The 23,166-nt window shown below is 31.3% G+C and overlaps 1 protein-coding gene across 2 annotated transcripts; it reads right to left on the reverse strand.

The window, feature by feature from the left end:
• Positions 1 to 669: 669 nt before the first annotated feature.
• Positions 670 to 17,316, reverse strand: LOC124533255 (fatty acid-binding protein, muscle-like). 2 transcript variants are annotated; one of them, XM_047108458.1, is made up of 4 exons: positions 17,155 to 17,316; positions 3,843 to 4,012; positions 1,436 to 1,546; positions 670 to 905 (listed from the first exon to the last, which is right to left on the reverse strand). In XM_047108458.1, exons 1-4 carry the CDS (start codon positions 17,231 to 17,233, stop codon positions 846 to 848), a joined length of 420 nt encoding a protein of 139 aa, XP_046964414.1. In that variant the 5' UTR covers positions 17,234 to 17,316; the 3' UTR covers positions 670 to 845. The 2 variants fall into 2 exon arrangements, with proteins under 2 accessions (XP_046964414.1, XP_046964415.1); XM_047108459.1 differs by lacking the exon at positions 17,155 to 17,316 and adding an exon at positions 11,452 to 11,719.
• Between the last annotated feature and the right edge of the window lie 5,850 nt (positions 17,317 to 23,166).

The raw sequence follows: 23,166 nt of genomic DNA on the forward strand, positions 1-23,166 counted from the left end.
AAATGATCAGTGTTTGTTAACTATATCATGTGTCATATACAAAAACCTTCCTCTCGAATCATTTTATCTATTATCTATTTAAAGTTACTGAAAACCGAATCAAGATCTATTGAGTGATTTAGAAAAGATAGGAGATACAAAAAGAAACAAAAAATCACTTTATTTATAAATATTATATTTATAGATAAAATGTATAAGTTGTTAGACTGGAAAATAGTTAGTACGACCGCTTCCCATATAGATTAGTATTATAAGAAAATATTAAATATCCTTTACATTTTCAACTGTGCGGAAAGCTAGGAGATGAAAATCTTCTGTCCCATGCGCCTGTAGTTTTACTGGCTTAATACTCGCTATTCAACTCGAGACGCATATAAGATAAGAAGGAAATCGAATAAAGAGGTTATTTGTAAGTACGAAAGATAAATAAAAGTTACAAACATTTATTTAATATTTATAACATTTAAATATATAATATTACATTTAACTATTTACTTCTCCTTTTATATTTATCACAGTAATTAATTACAACAATCGTATGAGATTATTTTTCAAAATTAATCTTAAAATAAAATGCCCGTCACGGGTCGTCTGGCAGGTATAACCTCGATGTTGGTGGTTGATTAAAAGGAAACTAATTGATATGGATAATAAATAAAAGCATACATAATTAATAAAATAAATATAATTTTCTTATTGACATAATTATATACATTGAAAAAGTATATATATTTTACGTGCCACACACTAAAAGCTACGACGCGGAAGATGAAAAATCGTAATGCTGTCACAGCATACGAGTCGCTCTTACTGTCGTTTGTGTAATTGTCGTTTCTCATCAAAACTTATTCAACTGATTCATATATTCGTATACATGTTCCGTTCCATCCTTCAGCTGTTGTTGTCTGTGAAATAATAATAACAAATTTTAACGTTATTTGTTTAAATCATTATTCACTTGATATTTTTATGTTTACTCACAAAAAAATTTAAATAATTAATTTCACGTTATTAATTTCAGGTGGGTAATCTTTAAAAAAATACAATATAGAATAAATCAATTTTTAGATCATCAAGTGACATAAAAGTTTTTTTTTTAAATATAACAATTGAACATTTTTTGATTAATGTAATTGCTCATGATTATTTTATATCTGTTGATAATTTATTATATAAGCTTTGCTCCTTCAAATATTAAATTATTTATCCTCATCATATGCCAAAACAAAATAGTCTGAAGTTTCAAAATAATTAACTTCTGTAAATCATATCCTTAATATAGACTTATATATTTTTAGCATCTGAAATAACGAATTTCTGGAGCTGAAAACTTTCTTTGGCCTTAAAGGAATTTCTGTACAAAATTTCTGTTAGACCACCTAATAAGACTGCACGTAGATAAATTAATCAGTAATATTATAATTGTGAATCTTACCACAGTAAGTTGGGTGTCAGTGAACTTTCTGATATGTGTGGATTTTCTACCGTTTTGTTCTATTTGCACTTGAACAAGACTGTCGCCTTCCACGTGCATCACCGACTTAACCTGTAAATTAAAAAAAAAAGTTTCTATTTAGGAGATTTCTTTAACTATACAACTGGCTGGGAGGAATAAAAATAAAAAATTAAAAACAAAAGCGCGCGAAACCGCATCAAGCTGTCATTATATTTTCTTTTTGGGCGCGAACAGTAAGGTCAGTATTGGAGCGACTTGTAATTTATTAAAAGTGTAATTTGTGAATATTTTTGGATTGTAAGCTCAACTGAGTAAGTAATTTGGTGGTTTTTTTACATAAAGATAAATTCGAAAGAAACCATTTTTGTTTGTTAGTAAATTGTTATAAGTAATTTACATTCTCATCTTTTTCTTTATTCTATTTCACTTCTGTATGCTAAATATATATATTTTTTGTAAATGTATGTAATTATTTAACTAATGTATGTATCGATCCAAATGTTATTTTTTAATATAAAGTCACTGTAATTGCGGAATATATATTCCACGGAGGAAACCTGGCATGAAATTAATTCGTTATTTTTTAATTTTATTTTATCCATGTCAAACTAAAATCAATGTCAAAATTAATTTTATTGAAGACCTTAGCTTTTAGCCTGCTCTTATACATTATAGACACAATATACAATGAAATGTATAGCTACAACAGATAAAATATAAAAACAAATTTTAACAAAAAGAAAAACCGACTTCAAACAAAACACTATTTCAAAACAAATAAATATGCACTAAAAAGTAATAAAAATAATTGCGCATTCAACATATTTTTGGAGTCCTCCTAAGTAAAATGAAATGAAAAACATTAGACTACTTAAAAGTCGATTATATATATATTTTGTAGTCGGTTGAAAATGGATATAACCTACATGAAAATAAACTCATACTCGCCCCACGCTTAATATAATTTACATCATCTTATGTGTTTTATTTATTAATATTATTGCATACGACAATGATGTAGTAAACAGATATGTTATTAACGCGCAAAAAGTGAAGACTAGAAAACGTCCTAATTGGGACGTTTGCCCTTAATTGTTTTACGTAGTAATACGTTATAATACATCATAATTACGTAGCAATACGTTTTGCGTAATTAAAACAACTAGTTATCCCTATTACTAATTGTTTATATCAAGCTATCCTTTTTACTTTTAACGAAATGTAAAAATAAACGGTCCCCGGCGCGGCACACTTTTTTCTGTTGTTTAGTATGGATATAACATATCTGTTTATTAGAATATCATTGGCATACGGTGTATAATAATTGTTAAATGTATCTAAGCGATTTTATCAATGATAAGTACACCAGAAAAGACGCAAATGACATTGCGTTTTTGCATCTGATTCTATCAAAATAATCAAGGTTATTTTGGATATACGTTACATGATTGTAATTATCTTGTGACGAAAGGCAACTTACGATTCAAATATGCTTGTAAAGTAAGACAAATTAATTAGTCCATCTATATTAATAATTTAGTGCAAGTCTACGGTAGAACCACAATTATAGATCGTTAAAAAAATGATTTCTGTAGACAACATAGGTATATGCGCACAATTCGTGTAATTAAAATATGTCCACGTTAAATCCATGCAATTCAAACAGGTCAACGGGCGACTATGTTTGGTGTTCAATAGGCTATTTGACAATGCGAAAAATAAATTGTGTATTATTGTAATCAGTGTATATTATGAGTTTAATAATGGTTATTTACTAACGAAAGTTGAAAATAATACCTACTTAATTTAATGTTGTCTTAAATTTTCGCGATTACACATTGAAATAAAACTAGCTATAACGGATTTGAATCGCGTATATTAATTATTTTTAACATCCCGACGTTTCGAGCACTTTACAGCGTTCGTGGTCACGGGTAACGTCGGGATGTTAAAAATAATATAGATGTACTTAATTTATTCAAAAATCCATAAATAAAAATGCAAATTTTCGAACGTTCGTCACGTGATACAAAACGCTCCTCATTGGCCGGGCTTATGATGAAGTCACTTTCTTGTAAACATTGCTTTTCTACTTAATGTACCACAGATTAAAATACAGGAAAGTGACGTCACCGACCCCATTGCAGCGCCATATTGTCCAAGTAGCGTTTTTGCGTGCTATTTAAATATGGAATGTTTATGATATTTTTCAGCAAATATGTACCTACTAGAAATAAAAAACACAAGTTTTACTGGGTTCCTTAACTCCTACTAAATAATATAAAATGGATTTTAAAAACCAGTCAAATAGCCTATTTATATTTTATTATTATGTTTATGTTGTGAGTTGAAAATGCTTTGTACAGAATGATTATTTTTTGTTTACCTTTACTCCGTCTGGTCTTTCTTCGACGAACTCTTCGCCAAGTCGAAAGGTCGTAACTACTTTCCGTACAGCGGTAGTCATAGTCATTGTATAGGAACCGTCTTCATTCTTCGTCAAAACGCAGACAGGGTACAAAGAAGTCACGATCTTACGAGATAATAAGCCCACCTCTAGAAATAAAAACAAAAATTTCAAAGATACTATTAACATCTACACTTACTATGAAATTGGAGTGTCTGTTTATAAATTCAAAAAGAGATTAATTTTACTGAATGCATTTATATGTATATATGGTATATGCACCAAAACAACTTTTGTTTTAATTTTTATCTGTCCCTCTGTCTGTTTGTTCAGGCTAATCTCTGGAACAACTGAACCGATTTTGATGGGACTTCACTAGAGTAACTTAGGCTACAACCATAACTACTCTGTTTAATTCTAACGCGCACGAATTCGAAGAACAACAATTTCAATAAATATAAAAATAATCAACAACGGTTCCGAAAATATATTTTTTTATATGGAAAAATCTAAGTTAGATCAAAAAATAATCGGTAAAATATCATAATCACAGAATTAACCCCCAGTCTTGATTCATACACAACTGGAATATTATATAATTGGCATTAAAAAGAGCAGATTTGTTATCCTTGTTACCTTATAACGTAGTCACTCTATATCACATTCAACTTCCGCATATTTGATTTGATTTTCATTTAAAGTAAACATTACGCGAATACATATTTTAATGATAAATAGAGGACGGCAGTATGATAATTGTAATAAGACATCAGATCAGATTAAAATATCAACTACTATAACGGTCATTGACCTACAATTCACCTTGTAGAATTTACTACGATTAGACGATCGAAAAGGTATTTATGTAAGAATATATTATAGAATATAGATTATTAAACATAAGGGAACTATTATAATAATGCTGAAGTATTATTTGTTAATATACAAAGTAATTATTAAAATTGTAAAAGTTAGGGAAGCGTTTGGGACTTTTTTGTTGGTTTTGGTTGTAAATGTGCAGGAGTATAGTGACCACCGCTCATGGATATTTGGATCATCGTGCATGTGTGTTGCCGGCCTTTTTAGAAATGTCTCTCTTTTTTAAAGGTCGCCAGGTCGCGTCGGTTCGAAATTCGAATTTTCGGACATCTAGTTGGTTCGAATAGAGCTTGGAATTTTAGTAATTATCACCAGCCGGGATTAATTCAAAAGTAAATAATAATGTAGTAAGAATAATTATTATAATCATCAAAGCCCCGTTCAGACATGTTGGTTTTATTCAATCAATTAAAGTGAGTAATGAGCGATTAAAACAAAATGCGAACTTTCAACTTTTGTAAACATTTTCACTTATTTCTTAGTTTAAAAATATCTAAAAGTCCGTTCTATAGATATATTCTATAAATTAACAAAATTACAACTAAAAAAAATCTTTGGAATGTTTAAACTTTTTAATCTTATTATATTATATTTTTATCTTATTATATAAATTCACTCAAACTATAACAGATTAATAAAATCGTACGATACTACGTAGTCTGATAATAGTTGTACTTATTACATTAAAGAGCAATTATCAATTAATCATAAATCGAACGATAACAGATCCCAAAATAAAACAAATTATAATCTCTACCAGCCTTACTAATTATCAGTCTGAGAATCTCCAATCTAACTCTTTGACAAATAACACAATAATGCTAGCTCAGCATAAATGATCAATTACCAGATCATATCTTTTAGTATCATCGTGAGTATACATGTTCCGTTATAATTATACAAAAAAATATACAATGAATGTTTGTATAATAAGACGTATAATATGAGTATCCGAACGCGATTATTTTCCTCAATCCTTAGTCCCTGGAAGATCGCCTTCTTAATAAGACCGCGTCTTTGTTTACATTCGTTATTATAAAGAAAATCTCATTGATTTACAATAGTGGCCATATGTGTACTATTAGCGGGATTTAATGAAAATCTTATAGTCTTAAATCAGTTCAAATATCTTAGACAACTATAAAACTGTTACTGTTTTACCTTCCTATTGCATATTTTTATGGTAAGTGGTAGCCACCGCTCATAAACATTGACGCTGTACGAAATATTTCACAAATATAACCATTCATATATTCAAAAGAATCGTTAAAAAGCGTTTGTGTGCTAAAGGATATTACAGCACTAATGACTTTCTAGTTGACTGCACACCTTGGGAATGAGATGATCGCCTCCAGGCTGTTTCAAATAACAAGATTATGTTTATTGCTGTAAATTATAAATTGACATTATAAAAAATAAAATCCCACTGAGTTTCTTTCGACGGTTCTTCTCAGGTCTGAGTTATTATATTCCGAACCGATGGTAGATTTTCGACAATCAATAAGAAAGTGTAAACACTTCTATTTTGAATAAAGGTTTTTGACTTTGACTTTGACTTTGATTCCTTTAAACATCAATGCCTCACCGAACTTAGAAACTAAGATGTCGCGTCCCTTATGCCTAAATTTGCACTGGCATACTCACCCTTCTTACTAGAACTCTAGACTATCTAATGATGATACTACCCAGAGGAGCTAGCAGAACGTCTTTATCAGGTAATTTTTTGTTAGAGGATAAAGTGGCCAAAGATCGAACCTGCAAGTTGCTCATCAGTAGGTGGCCATTAATAATTGCTCTTTTGAAGGTTGAACTGCATTTTACTGGTAATTACTCAAAAGTCAAAGTTAAATTCAACATACATTCTATCAAATGGCAATGAAACGCATTATAAATTCTCAGAATCACTCCAAGGCAGTCAATGCAAATGTAAATATATATGTATAATACTTTAGGAAGCTTGTTTGCCTCGAAAGCAGTATAAATAAAACGCGTCGCTAAATAACAGTTTTTTATAACTAGCAAGCAAGCCAAAGTCATGATTTCTAGCATGTATGGTATTCTTGTTATGATTACTATTATCTTTTTTTTTCGCGTTAGAAAAACGCATTACGCGTTTCCCCACATGACCCGAGATATGTGGGGCTCACTGGTGCCCAGGATGCCTAATGGCTTTTTCCTGATCTGATAGAATATTTGAACTCTATTTATACGCAGGACCTTGGGACCTGAAGCCTTTTAAGCTATCTGTGATATAATTATAAATAAACGAGGACCTTCTGACCTTCTGACCTTTTGACTATATAACGACAGCACGGAAACGCGAAACCTATATTTTTAAATAAACATTAAATACAGTTTTTTACAGTTCTTGCGAAACAGCCAGACCGTCAACAGTGTTAATAATATTACTAAAACCTTTTTAACATACTTTTGTTACTTAAATACTCTCGACATAGCACCACAGACAACGCATTTATTTGTGGCTAACTGAAATTTAATTAAATATATGAAGGTATTCATATTCAAGAATATGTGGTAACTCATAAAAATAAATAAAAAATGATTGATTTAATATTTTTTTAATTACTTTTCCGTGCATTATTTCTCTATATTGACGCGCTCGGTCTACAGCCTCATAAAACTCACAAATATTGACAAAATAGCGTAAAACGAGAACGACAAATGCCGGAGAGACGGATACGCAAATATTTAGCCGGACGCGATCGTAAAATATGGCAACCCTACTAAAGTAAGACAGATAAACAAGGTCAGTTTAGGCCGAGCGAACATATGGATATGTTCCACATTTGGATTTATCGTCACGCTCACGGCCTATCACCGTTATTTCTATGAAATTTTCTAATTATGCAAATAAGTTAAATTCGGCAATTCTTCGCAACAATAATCTGAATAACCTATAAACATAATTATATAAATTTCTCGGACATAGTAGTACTTTCTTCTGTAGACTGTTAGGTATATATGACTACTTATTTTAAGAGCATACTAACAATTTAGACTTTATCACAATCGAATTGAAACATATACAATAAAACATAGTCGTTGCCGTGCAGGAGTTTTCCCATTCGATCAACACAACGCCGTTCGCTGAAGTATGAACGAAATAAAATCAAGATCACATCGTACCATAATAGTTGGAGTTAGCTTTCATTTAGGTTGGTTAAGAGCTGATTTATTTTTCTGAGCAATAGACAAAGTAAGATCGGATTACGACCCTTATTTGCTAGTAGAATTTCTCCCCACATAATTGTCTGTGGTATAACCTTAAACAATTTCATAAGATTCCTTATGATACGTCAGAGAGATTTGATACCCCAAAAAAAAAACTTATGAGTGTAGTCTACCCAAATCGACAGCCGTTAATGAATATTTATAATAGAGCTATTATATGAGATGGTGAATATAATATTTTTTATTAAATCGTACATATATAATTTACAGACACATCTAGATGCATTATTAGTACTTATATCTCATTTTTTTTAAATTAAAAATGTCAATAAGATCATAGCACAGTGGTAACGGTCTGAAAGGTCTGGAAGCTTGAGGACATTCCTTCGTTAGGAGAAATCATGTGAAAGTCAAACAAAATACTACCCAAATCATTATGATAATTAATTATAGTAATGAATAAAAAATATATACGAATACTAGTTGTCGCTCGAGACGTCACTCGCGAAAAAATTAGCCTTTGCTGTATACCTTAGTCTATGACTCCTTTCTTGGGGTCCAACTTTGCTGTATACCAAATTACATCAAATTTGCTTCGTTGGCTTAGTAGCGAAAGAGCGTTAGACAGAAAGACAGCTCTTTTCACATTTCTGATATTAGTATAGAATATAGATTAATTGAGTGGAGATGGCCCAGTGGTTAGAACGCGTGCATCTTAACCGATGATTGCGGGTTCAAACCCAGGCAAGCACCGCTGTTTCATGTGCTTAATTTGTCTTTATAATTCATCTCGTGCTCAGCGGTGAAGGAAAACACCGTGAGGAAACCTGCATGTGGCAAATTTCATAAGAAATTCTGCCACATTTGCATTCCACCAACCCGCATTGGAACAGCGTGGTGGAATATGTTCCAAACCTTCTCCCCAAAGGGAGAGAAGGCCTTTAGTCCCGCAGTGGGAATTTACAGGCTGTTGTTGTTTGTTGTTGTTATAGATTAATTATTATCGAGGAATGTACAACGAGCGCACGCTCGTGAATCGTGTGCTTCTTCAATAAATACAAAAACGTAAGTGAATCCGAACTAGTTAACAATAGACACAACAGTTATTACCTAATGCAAAAACCTGAACTGTTCCCACGTCAATAGTGTGCATAAAGCTGAGGTAACCGCGAAACACGGACACTTGATAATAAATAGAAATGTTTTATATGGATAAGACATTTTTGAATATTATACAATGTAAAACTTTACATACAATAAAATTGGAGCGTCTGTTTGTAATATTAAAATAAGTTGCTCTTTTTTACTCAATGCGTATGTATGTAATGGTACATTTAACAAAATAAAATGTTCACAATTTTTGTATGTCTGTCTGTCTATCTGTTCCGACTAATCTCTGGAAACGCTTTTGGCGGGACTTTCACTGGCAGATAACTGATATAATAAGGAATAACTTAGGCTACAATATATGTTATATTTTTATTAAATTAAAACGCGTATAAGGTCGCGGGCACAGCTAGTTGTTAATAAAATAGCAAAATGTGATGTAATTTTTTTTGCCTAAGACTCAACATAAAAAGAACAGCGAACCTTATTATCAACAGGTAAGTAAAATATTTTATTAAAACAAATTGTACATGCAGAAAAAAATATTATATTCTAGAAACTTCGAAACTTAAGTTTTTTATTATATTATGTTCGTAGTTTCTTGTTTAGTAGTAGGAACCCCTCATTAATTGGTGAAAAGTTTCAAACGAAAATCAATCAGAGTTAAATAAATACCCACATACACATACAAGATGATAGAATAAGGTTATTCTGTAAAAAGAATCACGAAACTCACTACAGAACACGATCGTGATATGTTCGAATGTGATATGCCTCATCACCATCATCATAATCATTACATAGTATAAAACAAAGTCGCTTACCGCTGTTTGTCCCTATGTATGCTTAGATCTTTAAAACGGTGTTTTTTAATAGATAGAGTGATTCGAGAGGAAGGTTTTTGTACATATAATACATGGACAATATAATTAAGAAACGCTGACAATTTTAAAAGTTTCTTATGTGATGTCGATGTAAGGAATATTTAATATTTCTTACAGCGTCATTTTCTATGGGTGATAGTGACCGCTTACCATCAGGTGGCCCATATGCTCATCCACCGACCTATTCATATATATATATATATATATATATTCAGTATCAGCACTGCACCTGTACGAAGCCGGGTCGGGTCGCTAGTTGAATATAATCATTATAAAATGTTTACGAAACACACGTGAAATAGGCGTATCGTCGTAAGTCGATTGTGAACATTACAAGTGATATACGAAGTGAATTCTTACAGAATCGCACTACTGGCTCACTTGACACTCCTGTCTGGTAAACTTGCGCAATTGCGCACGTAAGTCAATTATATATACCGTTGCGTGGTGGATTCCATTAGCGTTGAACGCTAATGACGTTTTTTTTACGGTGATAAACATCGCCATTGTTGATTATATTTATTGTGTCTACAAATTCGTTTCGTATAAACTCAGTTTCCATGTTTATTGCGACCTTTATGACCTTACTGTATGCAAAGCATTAAATACGATAATTTATTTACATAATGAACATATAACATACAAAATGAACTTCATGTAGAGTAGGTAAGCTGATTTTATTATTTCAATATTTATTTTAAGTAATAACAGTGAAATCTTATATATTATTTATTCGTTTAACAGTTATCCGTGCAGATTTCGATCCTATCATATAAGAATCAGAATGTTTTAGCAGTAAAATACTGAAAGCAATCACAGCATATAAACGACATCAAAATCAGTGCGTACGGAACATACATATATGTAAGTATATATAACATTATCTTACTTAATCTAAAGTCTCGTGTATATATGTGCGTTATTAATTTTTTTTTACGTTTTTGTGTAGGTTTTTTTCTGTTTGTATGGGCAAACAAATTAACGTTAACATAAAACAAAAAAATAAACTATAATTAATACGTATAATATTTTATAAATGCCTAATTAACACATGGCTTTAAAAAATACTTTTTTAATATATCATATAATGTAACATTTTAAATTCACGATTCTTTAGGAAAAGGTAAGTATCCATTATTATTGTTTTATAGTCACCCTGGTGTGCCCCAGGATTAAGTAGGTGAGAATATACACTTTCCGAAATTTCCATTTTTCCGACACAATACCAGATATACAGGAAGGATTTTATCTAATTATTATTTATAGGGAATTGTTGGTAGTAAATAATTAAAATATAAAAGTAAGTAATATTCATGGGGACGTATTTATCCGTGATGAGTACATTAGTTTAATTAACGTAATTAAATGAATAAAAAACAACACGTACTATAATAATTAATTGATGGTAATTAGAACCTTTAATATCAAATGCAAAAAAGAGAAACGTATATCACATATAAAAAAAAATATTTAAAAAAATAAAGAAAATGTTGTTGCGTTCAGGAATAATTAAAAAAAAAACTCACCAATAAATTTTAGATAGTCCTCGAAATTATCCGAACTCTTCAATTTATATTTTATACCAAGATATTTATCCATTCTATTCACAATACAAATATATCAGAAGATCAGATTTATCTCGGTCAATAACCGTACAAACTTAAAATACGTCTTTATTTTGTTGAGTTTATTATAAAAGTGAGAATATTAGTATCTAACGCGAAATAGATGCGAGCCGTTAGAAAAACACGTGTTCCTCTGACAGCGATATGTTTTTATTGAATTCTTTGTATTGAATATGGAATGCTAATTGAAATATAATCAAGTTTAAAGTATCGTTTACATGGATGTAATGTACTTCATAAGGTACGGACGGTATAATGTTCCTTTTTGTATTGAATATGTTGTATTTAATTAGTATATAAATTATAGTTGTCAATAAAGCGACAGATTTTTTTTAAAAAACGAATACGAGAATATATTTCTTATATTTATTAATTTTTAAACAGACTTACCTTTTGATTTTTGTCTTATTTTAAATATGTATATTAAACCTTTATTATTTTCAGCTTGTCATTTTTATGACTAATAAAAGATTAATGTCGGACTTAAAAGGCAGCTTTCCGATGTACAGATTATTGACATACAATACATATAGATAATAGATACATTGTTGTAAGTTACAAAAATGTAACTATTATCAATTTAAATTTAATACTGTCCTATGTGAAATGTTACGACAATTGCAAGAACAAACATTATGGTTATAGTACCATGTAGATTATAGAATCTACATATGTGCTATATTTTATTCAGTTCCGTCAAGCTGTTATCGTATTTGAGTATTAAACATCCATCAAATCTCATTTATAGATTATAACATTAGTTTGATAAAGAATTAATATTTGACAAGTAATTTTTATGATATAGGTAGGCGGGCGAGCACATAGGTGTTATAAGAATTACTCCTTTAAATATTCTTTGCATCGCCAATGCGTCATCAACCTTGGTAACTTGGTTTACTTGGTGGTAGGGCTTTGTGCAAGCCCGTCTGGGTAGGTACCACCCACTCATCAGTTATTCTACCGCCAAATAACAGTACTTAGTATTGTTGTGTTCCGGTTTGAAGGGTGAGTAAGCTAGTGTAACTACAGGCACAAGGGACATAACATCTTAGTTCCCATGGTTGGTGGCACATTGACGATGTAAGGAATAGTTAATATTTCTTACAGCGTCATTGTCTGTGGGTGATAGTGACCACTTACCATGAGGTATGCTCGTCCGCCAACCTATACGAAAAAAATAAAATAAAACTAAAAAATAAAATGTGACCTATACCCCTCGTTTCTGTAGTTACAACACAACAACACTGGGTTTTGTTGGTGTTTGGCGGTAGAATACCTGACGAGTGAGTAGTGAGTAAATTAAAAAATACAGATAGATTTAAATGTAAAATATTTTAGTGTATTTAATATCAATTATATGCAGCAAATTAACTATATGTAACTGGCTGGTTTAAAATATTTATACTTTTAATTCCGGCCCTAGCCATTCGAACATGTTAAAATCGTACATGTAATTTCCGCTTACATTAAAACTATTTAAACTATTGTTAAGTTATATAGCTTCTAATTTACATATTCTTTGTCCAAAATATAAGGTTTAATTATACTATTAATTTTATTTCATAACGTAAATTGTTCTTAATGATAGAACAATTAATTAATGTTTTTATTTAATTAAATAAAATTGAGATAATGATCGCATGGATTTTTAATGATGTTTACGTAATTATCGCCTAGTTACGTTAAATTGCAATTTCAAGTTATATGCCAAATATTTTTTTCTGTGTTTTTTGCTTTTTGATGTAGGAACCAACTCTATCAAGAAATTTAACTGCCTCACTGTTCTAGTGGCTAGATATGAGGATGCAGATACCGAGGTTCTGAGTCAAGATCCAGAGCGGACCGATGGCAGTTCATTGGGTTTTCCTATAGAAAAATTGCCCATAACGGCCCGGAGTCTCGTATTTGAAGGTGTGTGTGTACACCAGTGACCAGAGGGTTATATTACTTCGAAAAGCACTTAGAACCGTTGGTCATATGGCTAAACATTTTCCTAACATTTAATTCTTTTAAGTTTTTAAATAACTTTATATAAACTTTTTTCTTTTCTATTTTGTTCAATTCTGATTAACTAGTAGTCACAAAACATCTGATGCTAGAATGGCGTTTCTTCGACATACATACGATGCATGGGGAAAATCAAAGAATGCTTTTGCTCTATGATTTATTCAAAGCATTTGATTGTGTAGAACATGAACCACTTTGTACAAACTAAACATTGCATTGTAAATAGTAAAGCTGAAGAGCAAGAGATCTTGATCTCATTGTTTCACATTTGAATCTTCATAAATTAATAATGGAATGAATTCTTTCGGATGCGTTCTAGGAATAAGCTCTCCACAAGGATCAATTTTAGGTCCTATTATATTTTTGTTATATACTTACTTACTTACTCTACTTACTAGTCTTCCGTTTTATGTTAAAGATAATTACTTGTGATATGTTAAAATAATTACTTTTTAAGTTTACAGGAAACAACCTAATTATGACGATGTAAACAATGTATTATCACTGGTAAAAAAACAAAATGCTAACTGTTTGTCTTATATATCTAATGTAAGGAAGCAAAATTTCATGTTAATCTTAAACAATTATGATCTAAATGTAACCGACACTATACTATTTCCAGGAATCATTTAAGACAGCTAACTGATGTTGATATTGCTCGATTTCTTTTTTTTTACCTGAGTTACTTTCACACACTCGGTATTCATTACTATAATGAGATCTCGCAGCTATTTTTGCTTGGCCTAAGTTAAAAAATAAGACATATTACTAAATACAATATTAAATTGAATTTATTTACTAATTTCTAGACAGCATATATAAAAGAATATAACAATTGTTTTTTTTTTATAATTATTAAAGTTGTTTATTGACGTAAGTACTCTATGTTCAAAATGGGGAAAAGGATTAATTAGTATACTTGCCGAATTAAAAGATAAGACTAAAAATGACATATTAAATGCTTTCACTTTTAATTCTTATAAAGTAGCTTTTATGATCACGTACAAATGGTTAACCTTTAACCACAACGAATCTGGTTACGAGTGCGCTACATAATTGCATAATTATATATTATACGTATAAACCTACTTTGTGCAGGAAGTCAGGTATCGTAACCTTACAACAAACCTTTCAACCTTAACGTAATATAAATAATAATTGCAGTTTTATAATAGCTTACATTTTAGTTTACTCTTTTACGAGGAGTTTATTACTTATAAAAATATTATTTTGCATGTATAAAATAAGGTAAACTTAGATCAATAACAAAGGTATATTAAGGCTTTCGACTAAGTGAAATGTATGTAATGTTGTTGTGTTATTGTATGGTTATTTAAATGACTTTAAGTTATTGTTACACTGTAACATATTCATCCAAGTCTTCTATTATATTTGATAGCTCATCTGTATCTATGAAGCGTTAAGTCAGCCTTGTTACTGGCGCTCTAGTGGAGCTTCGGTAGCGAAGTACTTATCCGATTATGCCTTATTAAAATGAAATCAGAATCATCTATGCACCATGCCAGCGGCACTTGCCTAACTACTAATTGAATTATTAGAAGATATGGTTCTGTAATGTTTTGGAAAAACTTCTGTGATACTACTATGTTCGAAAAAGTAGTACAAAATGTTGATAAACAGTCACAAAAAGTAGGTTTCAGCAAAAATACACGTTTTCTGGTCATAAGAAAAAGTTAAATTTTAAACCTTTTTTATCCCCGCAAAAACGCTGAGTCATTTTGTGGACATCACATTGTTAAAAACAACAGATTATAGACACTTATTCAACGATAACAGCTACAATTATTTGGTGTTTTTGGGAAAATATTTTTTTTTAGGGAAAATGATCGTTAGTATGTAATGCACAAATCTAGTATTTGTGTGTAGTAGTCATTAAAACTCCTGAAAAATTGTTTATCAAAGTGCCAGGTGATATTGAAATTTCAGTTTTTGCTATCTTAAAATGGCAATTAAATCATAAAATTTGATAAAATATTAAAATTTCATAATTTATTCTTTACCGAGATAGTATTTTTTTGTCGAATGGTTTTTATTTAGAAAACGAAAAAGTAGGTCGGATTCCCTGGTGCCTAGGACCATCTGTGTACCGGAATACTCACTAAAAAGCAGCAGTACTCTCCGTTTCTTTGGCGGGCGCTTCGGGATGGCTATCGCATGCTACAGTGACGCGGATATATATCCTAGCAGGCTAGCAATAAGGAATTATGACGAAAGCTATCCTATTCCGTTATATGAATATAAATACAGTTTATTAACGTTTTATTGCTAGGTCTATACTAATTAATAATTAAAACGATATCACTTTTAACGTAATAGGTGTCGTCGTCGCTTCACCCTACCCGGAATCTGTTTTCGCTTCTATTCCTACACAACGAGCGCTAGTTCTTTATTTGTTTTATAACCTGAGCCTTTCAGTTATATAGATCGTCAGACGGTACAGATATCCTAGTAATGGCCGGTAATATCTAGCTGCATCATTAGTTTAGTTAGTGTTATCTAATTCAGAAGGCAACTGATCCCGACTTTATAAGGTCGAATGCTGAGTTGAGTCAATAAAGAGGTATTGTATTGGTTTGCCTGTAGTTCTTAGTTTTAGCCAATTTTCAATTCACATGGGAGTTTAAAGGTTGTAAAAGAAAGTAATGTTGGTAGTCTTGTCATGTACCTCATTACAGTTGAGTCTCGTGAACAGGACGTAGATAATGTCGAAATATCGAGCTCCAACGGATAAAAATGAAAAACATGGTAAGTATCCCGTAATTAATAACTGTAATAATAAAAATAACCATGCTAATTTAAAAACTTATGTATCCTCATGTTTTTTTGTTTCTACTATATCCAAATGCTGTTACATATAGGCATACAATATACATAGATGGTATCAGTATGAATCACTTCTTAAACTGAATGAAACATAGACATCACAATCAGTGCGCACAGAAAATATATAGGTAAGTAAGTATATCATTATCTTACTTGATCTACAGTCTCGTATATATTTATACACTTTTTTTTATATTTTCATTACGTTTTTCTTTTTAAGGGCAAACAAATTTAGGTAAACATGAAACAAAATATAAACTATAATAAAGACGGATAATATTTTTCACTTATCTAATTAACCCATGGCTTAAAAAAATACTGTTTTAACAATATCATGTGTATAATGCAATATTTTAAATAAATATATTATTTTATAATTAGCTTTTATTTTATAATTATCTTTCCGAAATTCCTATTTTTGTCCGGTTTTATATTTACCTAATTATTATTTATACGATATTTTATATTGGCCATAAATAATTAAAATATAAAATTGAGTATTATTCATGGAGATGAATTTATGCGTGATACGACCATTTATGTTCTATGTTATGTTATGATGTTTTATTAACGGAATTAGGTAAATGAATAAATAACAACACGTACTGTAATAATTAATTGATATCAAATATAAAAAAGAGAAACATATTATGTTAGGTGACTTACAGATAATAAATTAAACGTTTAACAATATTGATTAAATTTAAGAAATAATGTTACTGCGTTCAAAAATAAATTTAAAAAAAAACTTACCCATAAAGTTGAGATATTCCTCGAAATTTTCCGAACTCTTCAATTTATATTTTATACCAAGATATTTATCCATATCCATTCTACTAGCAAAACAAATAAATCAGAAGATCAGAATTATCTCGGTCAAGAACCGTTCAAACTTAAAATACGTCCTTATTTTGTTGAGCTTATTATAAAAGTGAGAATATTAGTAACGTTAAATAGAAAAACTTGTGTTTCTCTGATAACGATAATATGATTTTACTTAATTCTTTATATCGAATCCGGAATTCTAATTGAAATAGATAAATCAAATTTAAATCATCGTCTACAGGGATATAACGTAACTGATTAGGTTATAAATGTTATAATGATCTATTTGGATTGAATATGTTGTAAATAAATGGTACTTGACAATAAAGCGATGGATGATTTAATTTTTGTCTTATTTTAAATATGTTTATTAAATCATTATTATGTGTAGCTTGTCATTTTTATAACTAAGAATAAGTTTATTGTTGGGCTTGGAAAGCAGCGTTCCGATATACAGATTGATACATAGTCTTAACATAAGGAATAAGGATCGATTTACATTTATAATTGTCGTATCAAAAGTTAGACATAATGCGGACTTTATGTTTTAAAGAGTTATTATTATAAGGTTGGATTCTAAAATAAACTAAAAATACAAGCCGCTGGGGCATGAAGCTCATATTACAGAGCACAAATGTAATACGAAAACTTCATTTCCTTCCAACCACCACCAACCTTGGGAACTAAGATGTTATATCTTATTCGCCTTTAACCGGAACACACAGTACTGGGTACTGCTGTTTGGCGGTAGAATACCTGACGAGGGAGTCGTATTCATTCGGAAAAACCGCCGGTGAAAGCTGGTTCCACAGAATGGTTGTGCGAGGTAGAAAATATCTTGATGGTGCAGAGTGATCCAACATCTCTACGCAAAACGAAAGGATCAAGCAGGTCGGAAAGGGCTTGAACGTCGATAATTCGAGCCGCTCTGCATTGGATACGCTCAAATGGAAGGAGTTGGTACTGAAGAGCAACCACACAAAGGTGAGAGCGGTATTCCATGTGGAGCAGAATTTGCGCCTTGTATGTCTTAGGCGATGGGCCGAAGTGAAATACTGTCTTGCTTTGCTGAACACATCGAGATTTTTTATGCCAATTTGGCTTTGCGTTTCTATTGACTGTGGCTCTGAACGAGGTTCGAAATATCCACGTCAGGTATTCCGATACTAGCTGTGGCGGCTATCGGATGTTCTGAAATCCTGGAGACACGACAAAACGTAATCTTTTAGCGGTTAACGCACAAATTTGTCTTAAATTGGAGTTGAAGTGAATTAAGTTTAGCCGGCCTTAGTCCAAGACTTTGTTTAATGAAGACACGATTTCAGAAACAATTTGTTTCGGTTTTTCCGGAGAAATATTAGCCCGCCCGGTGTATGAGGTATCTACGGTGCTCTCGTCTGCGTAGCAGTGAATGTTAGAGATTTGTAACGAGTCATCGATATGCAGGAAAAACAAACAGATTAGGTGATAGAACGCAGGCTTTTGGAACACCAACATTGACGAATTTTATATCCGAGCATGCACCATAGATAACGACTTTAATGCTCCGATCTGCCAAGAAGCTCGTGATCTAATTACACAATTTCCCGGGAATAGGATAGGAGCTTCGAAATATGTTCTTTGTGCCATACGCAATCGAAAGCCTTCGCTATGTCCAAACTGGCCGCCAATGCCTTGCTCTCAATTTCGCCCATCTGTGATTAAGGTAAACTAGAAGATCACCGCCTGAACGACCCCGATCGTACCGTAGTTTATTGAATTGAAACCACTTGGAGAACTTGTTTTTATCCCCCAAAACCATGCCTCTGCCTACGGACATGTAACAGTGACTTTTTTCAAAATATTTATACTTTTAATTCCGGCCCTAGACGTTCGAACATGTTAAAATTGTACATGTAATTTCCGCTTACATTAACACTATTTACTTAAATTTATCAATTATTAAGTTATATAGCTTCTAATTAACATATTCTTTGTCCAAAATATGAGGTTTAATAATTTTAAATTAATTCTATTAATTTTATTTCAAAATTTCGAGATGTCGCACCTTTATTTTACTTGACCTACTAAAAATTTTACCGCTTATATAAAAAAGACATAGATAAATATAACATGTTGCTTAATACAAGACTAACTCTATATACATATATAAAGTTAAATATGTTAAAATTTTATTTATTTTTTTATTTTAAGTGAAGCTGATGTAGACTAACATTTTTTTCTTAATATGGATAGATTAAGCGTGCCGTTTATATGAATCAGAAACTACTTCGAGGGCAATTTCAAAAGAAACTTTCTAATAAAGCAAAAATAGACTTTCGAAAATGCGGCTTTAATACGTCATGCGGCATAAACTACAAGGTACCACCCTCGAAAGAGCTGTAATCGACCTCAGTAAAAAACTTTGCAAAAGAGCTATTCGTATGCTATGTCGTACATCATATGACATCACATCATATACACAAAATTTGATTAAAGACAGTAAGAAATTCTGCCCCAAATCGCACCGTAACTGTAAGCCGTTTAGAAGTTCCGTCAATACATAGTATAAAACAAAGTCGCTTTCTCTGTCCCTAAATCTTTAAAACTACGCAACGGATTTAGATGCGGTTTTTTTTTATAGATAGTGTAATTAAAGGGGAAGGTTTGTGTATATAATAAATGAACAATATAGTAAAGAAACACTGACAATTTTAGAAGTTTGCAATGTGATGTCGTAAATAAACAAATTCTTTAGTATATTTAGTATCAGTATTGCACCCGTGAGAAGTCGGGGCGGGTCGCAAGTTGATTATAATATTCGATTATGACAATTACATGAACATAACCACGTTCCGGAAAGTGATTCAAATATCCAAGTAACCCATAAATAAAAGATTCGACCGAGTATTGCTAACGAGCTCCTCAGAATTGTTCCGTTCCCTCCCGTTCCCTTAATTTGTCATGGATCCTGTGCTCAGAACCTTACCAAACTTTCACCAAACTACCCTTAAAGTATATCCTTTATAATAAAAAATCATCAAAATTGGTTAACGTGATTTTGAGTTATTCACCTATTTGTCGCGCATATACATAATGCAAATTTAAGACTTATGTCGTTTTCATACGGATACCATCATCGGAAAAAAATAAAAAAAAATGGGACCCCACGGGAAGCACTACCTTTCAAACAAAAAAAAAATTATCAAAATCGGTCCACCCAGTAAAAAGTTATGAGGTAACAAACATAAAAAAAAATACAGACGAATTGATAACCTCCTCCTTTTTGAAGTCGGTTGAAAATAACAAGGCTGACTGATTCATCATCGCCGAGCGTAAACTATTCAAGTTAGGGCCGTGATATTTGGTAAGTAGGATCAATTTATTGAGTAGACACCCACTAAGAAAGGAGTTTTGGAAATTCTACCTCTAAGAAGGTAAAATAGGGGTAAAACGTTTGTATGGAAGTCCGTCAATTTTTAAGTTAAAAACATGAAGTTTTATTTTTGAGTAACTGATTAAAAATAAGTTTATACCAATTTCAGCGTTTTTGGATATTCTATCTATCTAAAGGGGTGAAATAAGGGTTGAAAGTTAGTATGGGAGTCCGCCATTTTCAACCGACTTCCAAAAGGTTATCAATTCGTCTGTATTTTTTTTTTTTTTTTTTTTTTTTTTTTTTTTTATGTTTGTTACCTCATAACTTTTCACTGGGTGGACCGATTTTGATAATTTTTTTTTGTTTGAAAGGTAGTGCTTCCCGTGGGGTCCCATTTTTTTTATTTTTTTTCCGATGATGGTATCCATGTGAAAACGACATAAGTCTTAAATTTGCATTATGTATATGCGCGACAAATGGGTGAATAACTGAAAATCACGTTAACTAATTTTGATAATTCTTTTTTTATTATAAAATATATACTTCAAGGGTAATTTGGTGAAAGTTTGGTAAGGTTCTGAGCACAGGATCCATGACAAAGTAACGGAACGGAAGGGAACGGAACAATTCTGAGGAGCACGTTAGCGATACTCGGTCGAATCTTTTATTTATAGGTTATTTGGATATTTGAGTCACCTTCCGTAATGTGGTTATGTTTATGTAATTATCATAGTCGAATATTATAATCAACTAGCTACCCACCCCGGCTTCGCACGGGTGCAATACTGATACTAAATATACTACAGAATTTGTTTATATACGACATCACATCGCAAACTTCTAAAATTATCAGTGTTTCTTTACTATATTGTTCATGTTTTATATACCCAAACCTTTCCCTTGAATCACACTATCTTTTAAAAAAAACCGCATCAAAATCCGTTGCGTAGATTTAAAGATATAGGGACAGAGAAAGCGACTTTGTTTTATACTATGTAGTGATGGAACTCCTATACGGCTCGCAGTTAGGGTGCGATATGGGGCAGAATTTCTTACTATCTTTAATCAAATTTTGTGTATGTGATGTGATGTCATATGATGTACGAAATATAGTTGGTCTTTTTCAAAGTTTTTTTGCTGAGTTCGATTACAGCTCTTTCGAGGGGTCCTTGTATATTACGCCGCGCGACGTATTAAATCCTCATTTTCGAAAGTCTATTTTTGCTTTATTCGCAAGTTTCCTTTGAAATTGTCCTCGAAGTAGTTTCTGACTCATATAAACGGAACGTTTAATCTATCCACATTAAAAAAAATTAGTTAGTCATCATCAGCTTCACTTAAAATCAAAAAATAAATAAAATTTTAACAAAAAGAAAAACCGACTTCAAACAAAACACTATTTTAAAACAAATGAATATGCACGAAAAAGTAATAAAAATAATTGCGTATTCAACATATTTTTTAGAGTCTTCCTAAGTTAAATGAAATGAAAAATATTAGACTACTTAAAAGTCGATTAACGATTATATCATGTAGTTATAATTATTGTTATATTTGGAGTCGGTGTCAGCCAATAAAACCCTACAGTATATCTATCAAAAAACAATACGAGAATACTTTGACAAATATGTTTTTTACAAATTACCTTTTACACAATAATATACTGGATCAATCAAGGGGCTCGTATCGCTTCTTTCTTTTGATTGTTGGGGCAAGGGCACCGTGGCTGACACCGGCTCCAAATATACCAATAACTATAACTACATGATATAATCGTTAATCGACTTTTAAGTAGTCTAATATTTTTCATTTCATTTAACTTAGGAAGACTCTAAAAAATATGTTGAATACGCAATTATTTTTATTACTTTTTCGTGCATATTCATTTGTTTTAAAATAGTGTTTTGTTTGAAGTCGGTTTTTCTTTTTGTTAAAATTTTATTGAAGTTAGATTCATGAAACTTAATTTTTGCAGTACTAATTATAAATGAGTTGATACTAATTCAAGCGTTTCTGCATATTCTACCCCTAAGGGGGTGAAATAAGGGTAGACATTTGGGATGGAAGTCTGTTACTTTTTAAAGTAGAAACATGTAAATTTATTTTTGGAATACTGTTTAGAAATTAGTAGATATGTAATTATACATTTTTATATATTCTACCCTAATGGCGTGAAATAAAGGTTGTGAATATTATTATAGAAGTCAGTAATTATTATTGAGAAGAAATATGAACCTTTAGGAATGCTGATTAGCAATAAGTCCGGACTTATTTACGCGTTTCTGGATATTTTACTCGTTAGAGGGTACAATATGGGTTGAAAGTTAGAATGGAAGTCAGTATTTTCTTAAGGTAGAAACATGAAACCTTATTTTGGTTTGGTATTTTTTGATTTATAGACAGCATATATAAAAGAATATTACAATTGTTAAAGTTGTTTACTGACATACTCTGTGTTTAAAATGGTGGAAAAAAGTGACTACTACGTTTGTCGGCGGTTCTTCTCTGTAGTCTTCTTGCCAAAATAAAAGATAATACTAAAATTGACACACTATATGCAAAAAGTTCAATTTTAATTCTTA

Source organism: Vanessa cardui, chromosome 10, assembly GCF_905220365.1.
Source record: "Vanessa cardui chromosome 10, ilVanCard2.1, whole genome shotgun sequence".
Classification (NCBI taxonomy): Eukaryota; Metazoa; Arthropoda; class Insecta; order Lepidoptera; family Nymphalidae; genus Vanessa; species Vanessa cardui.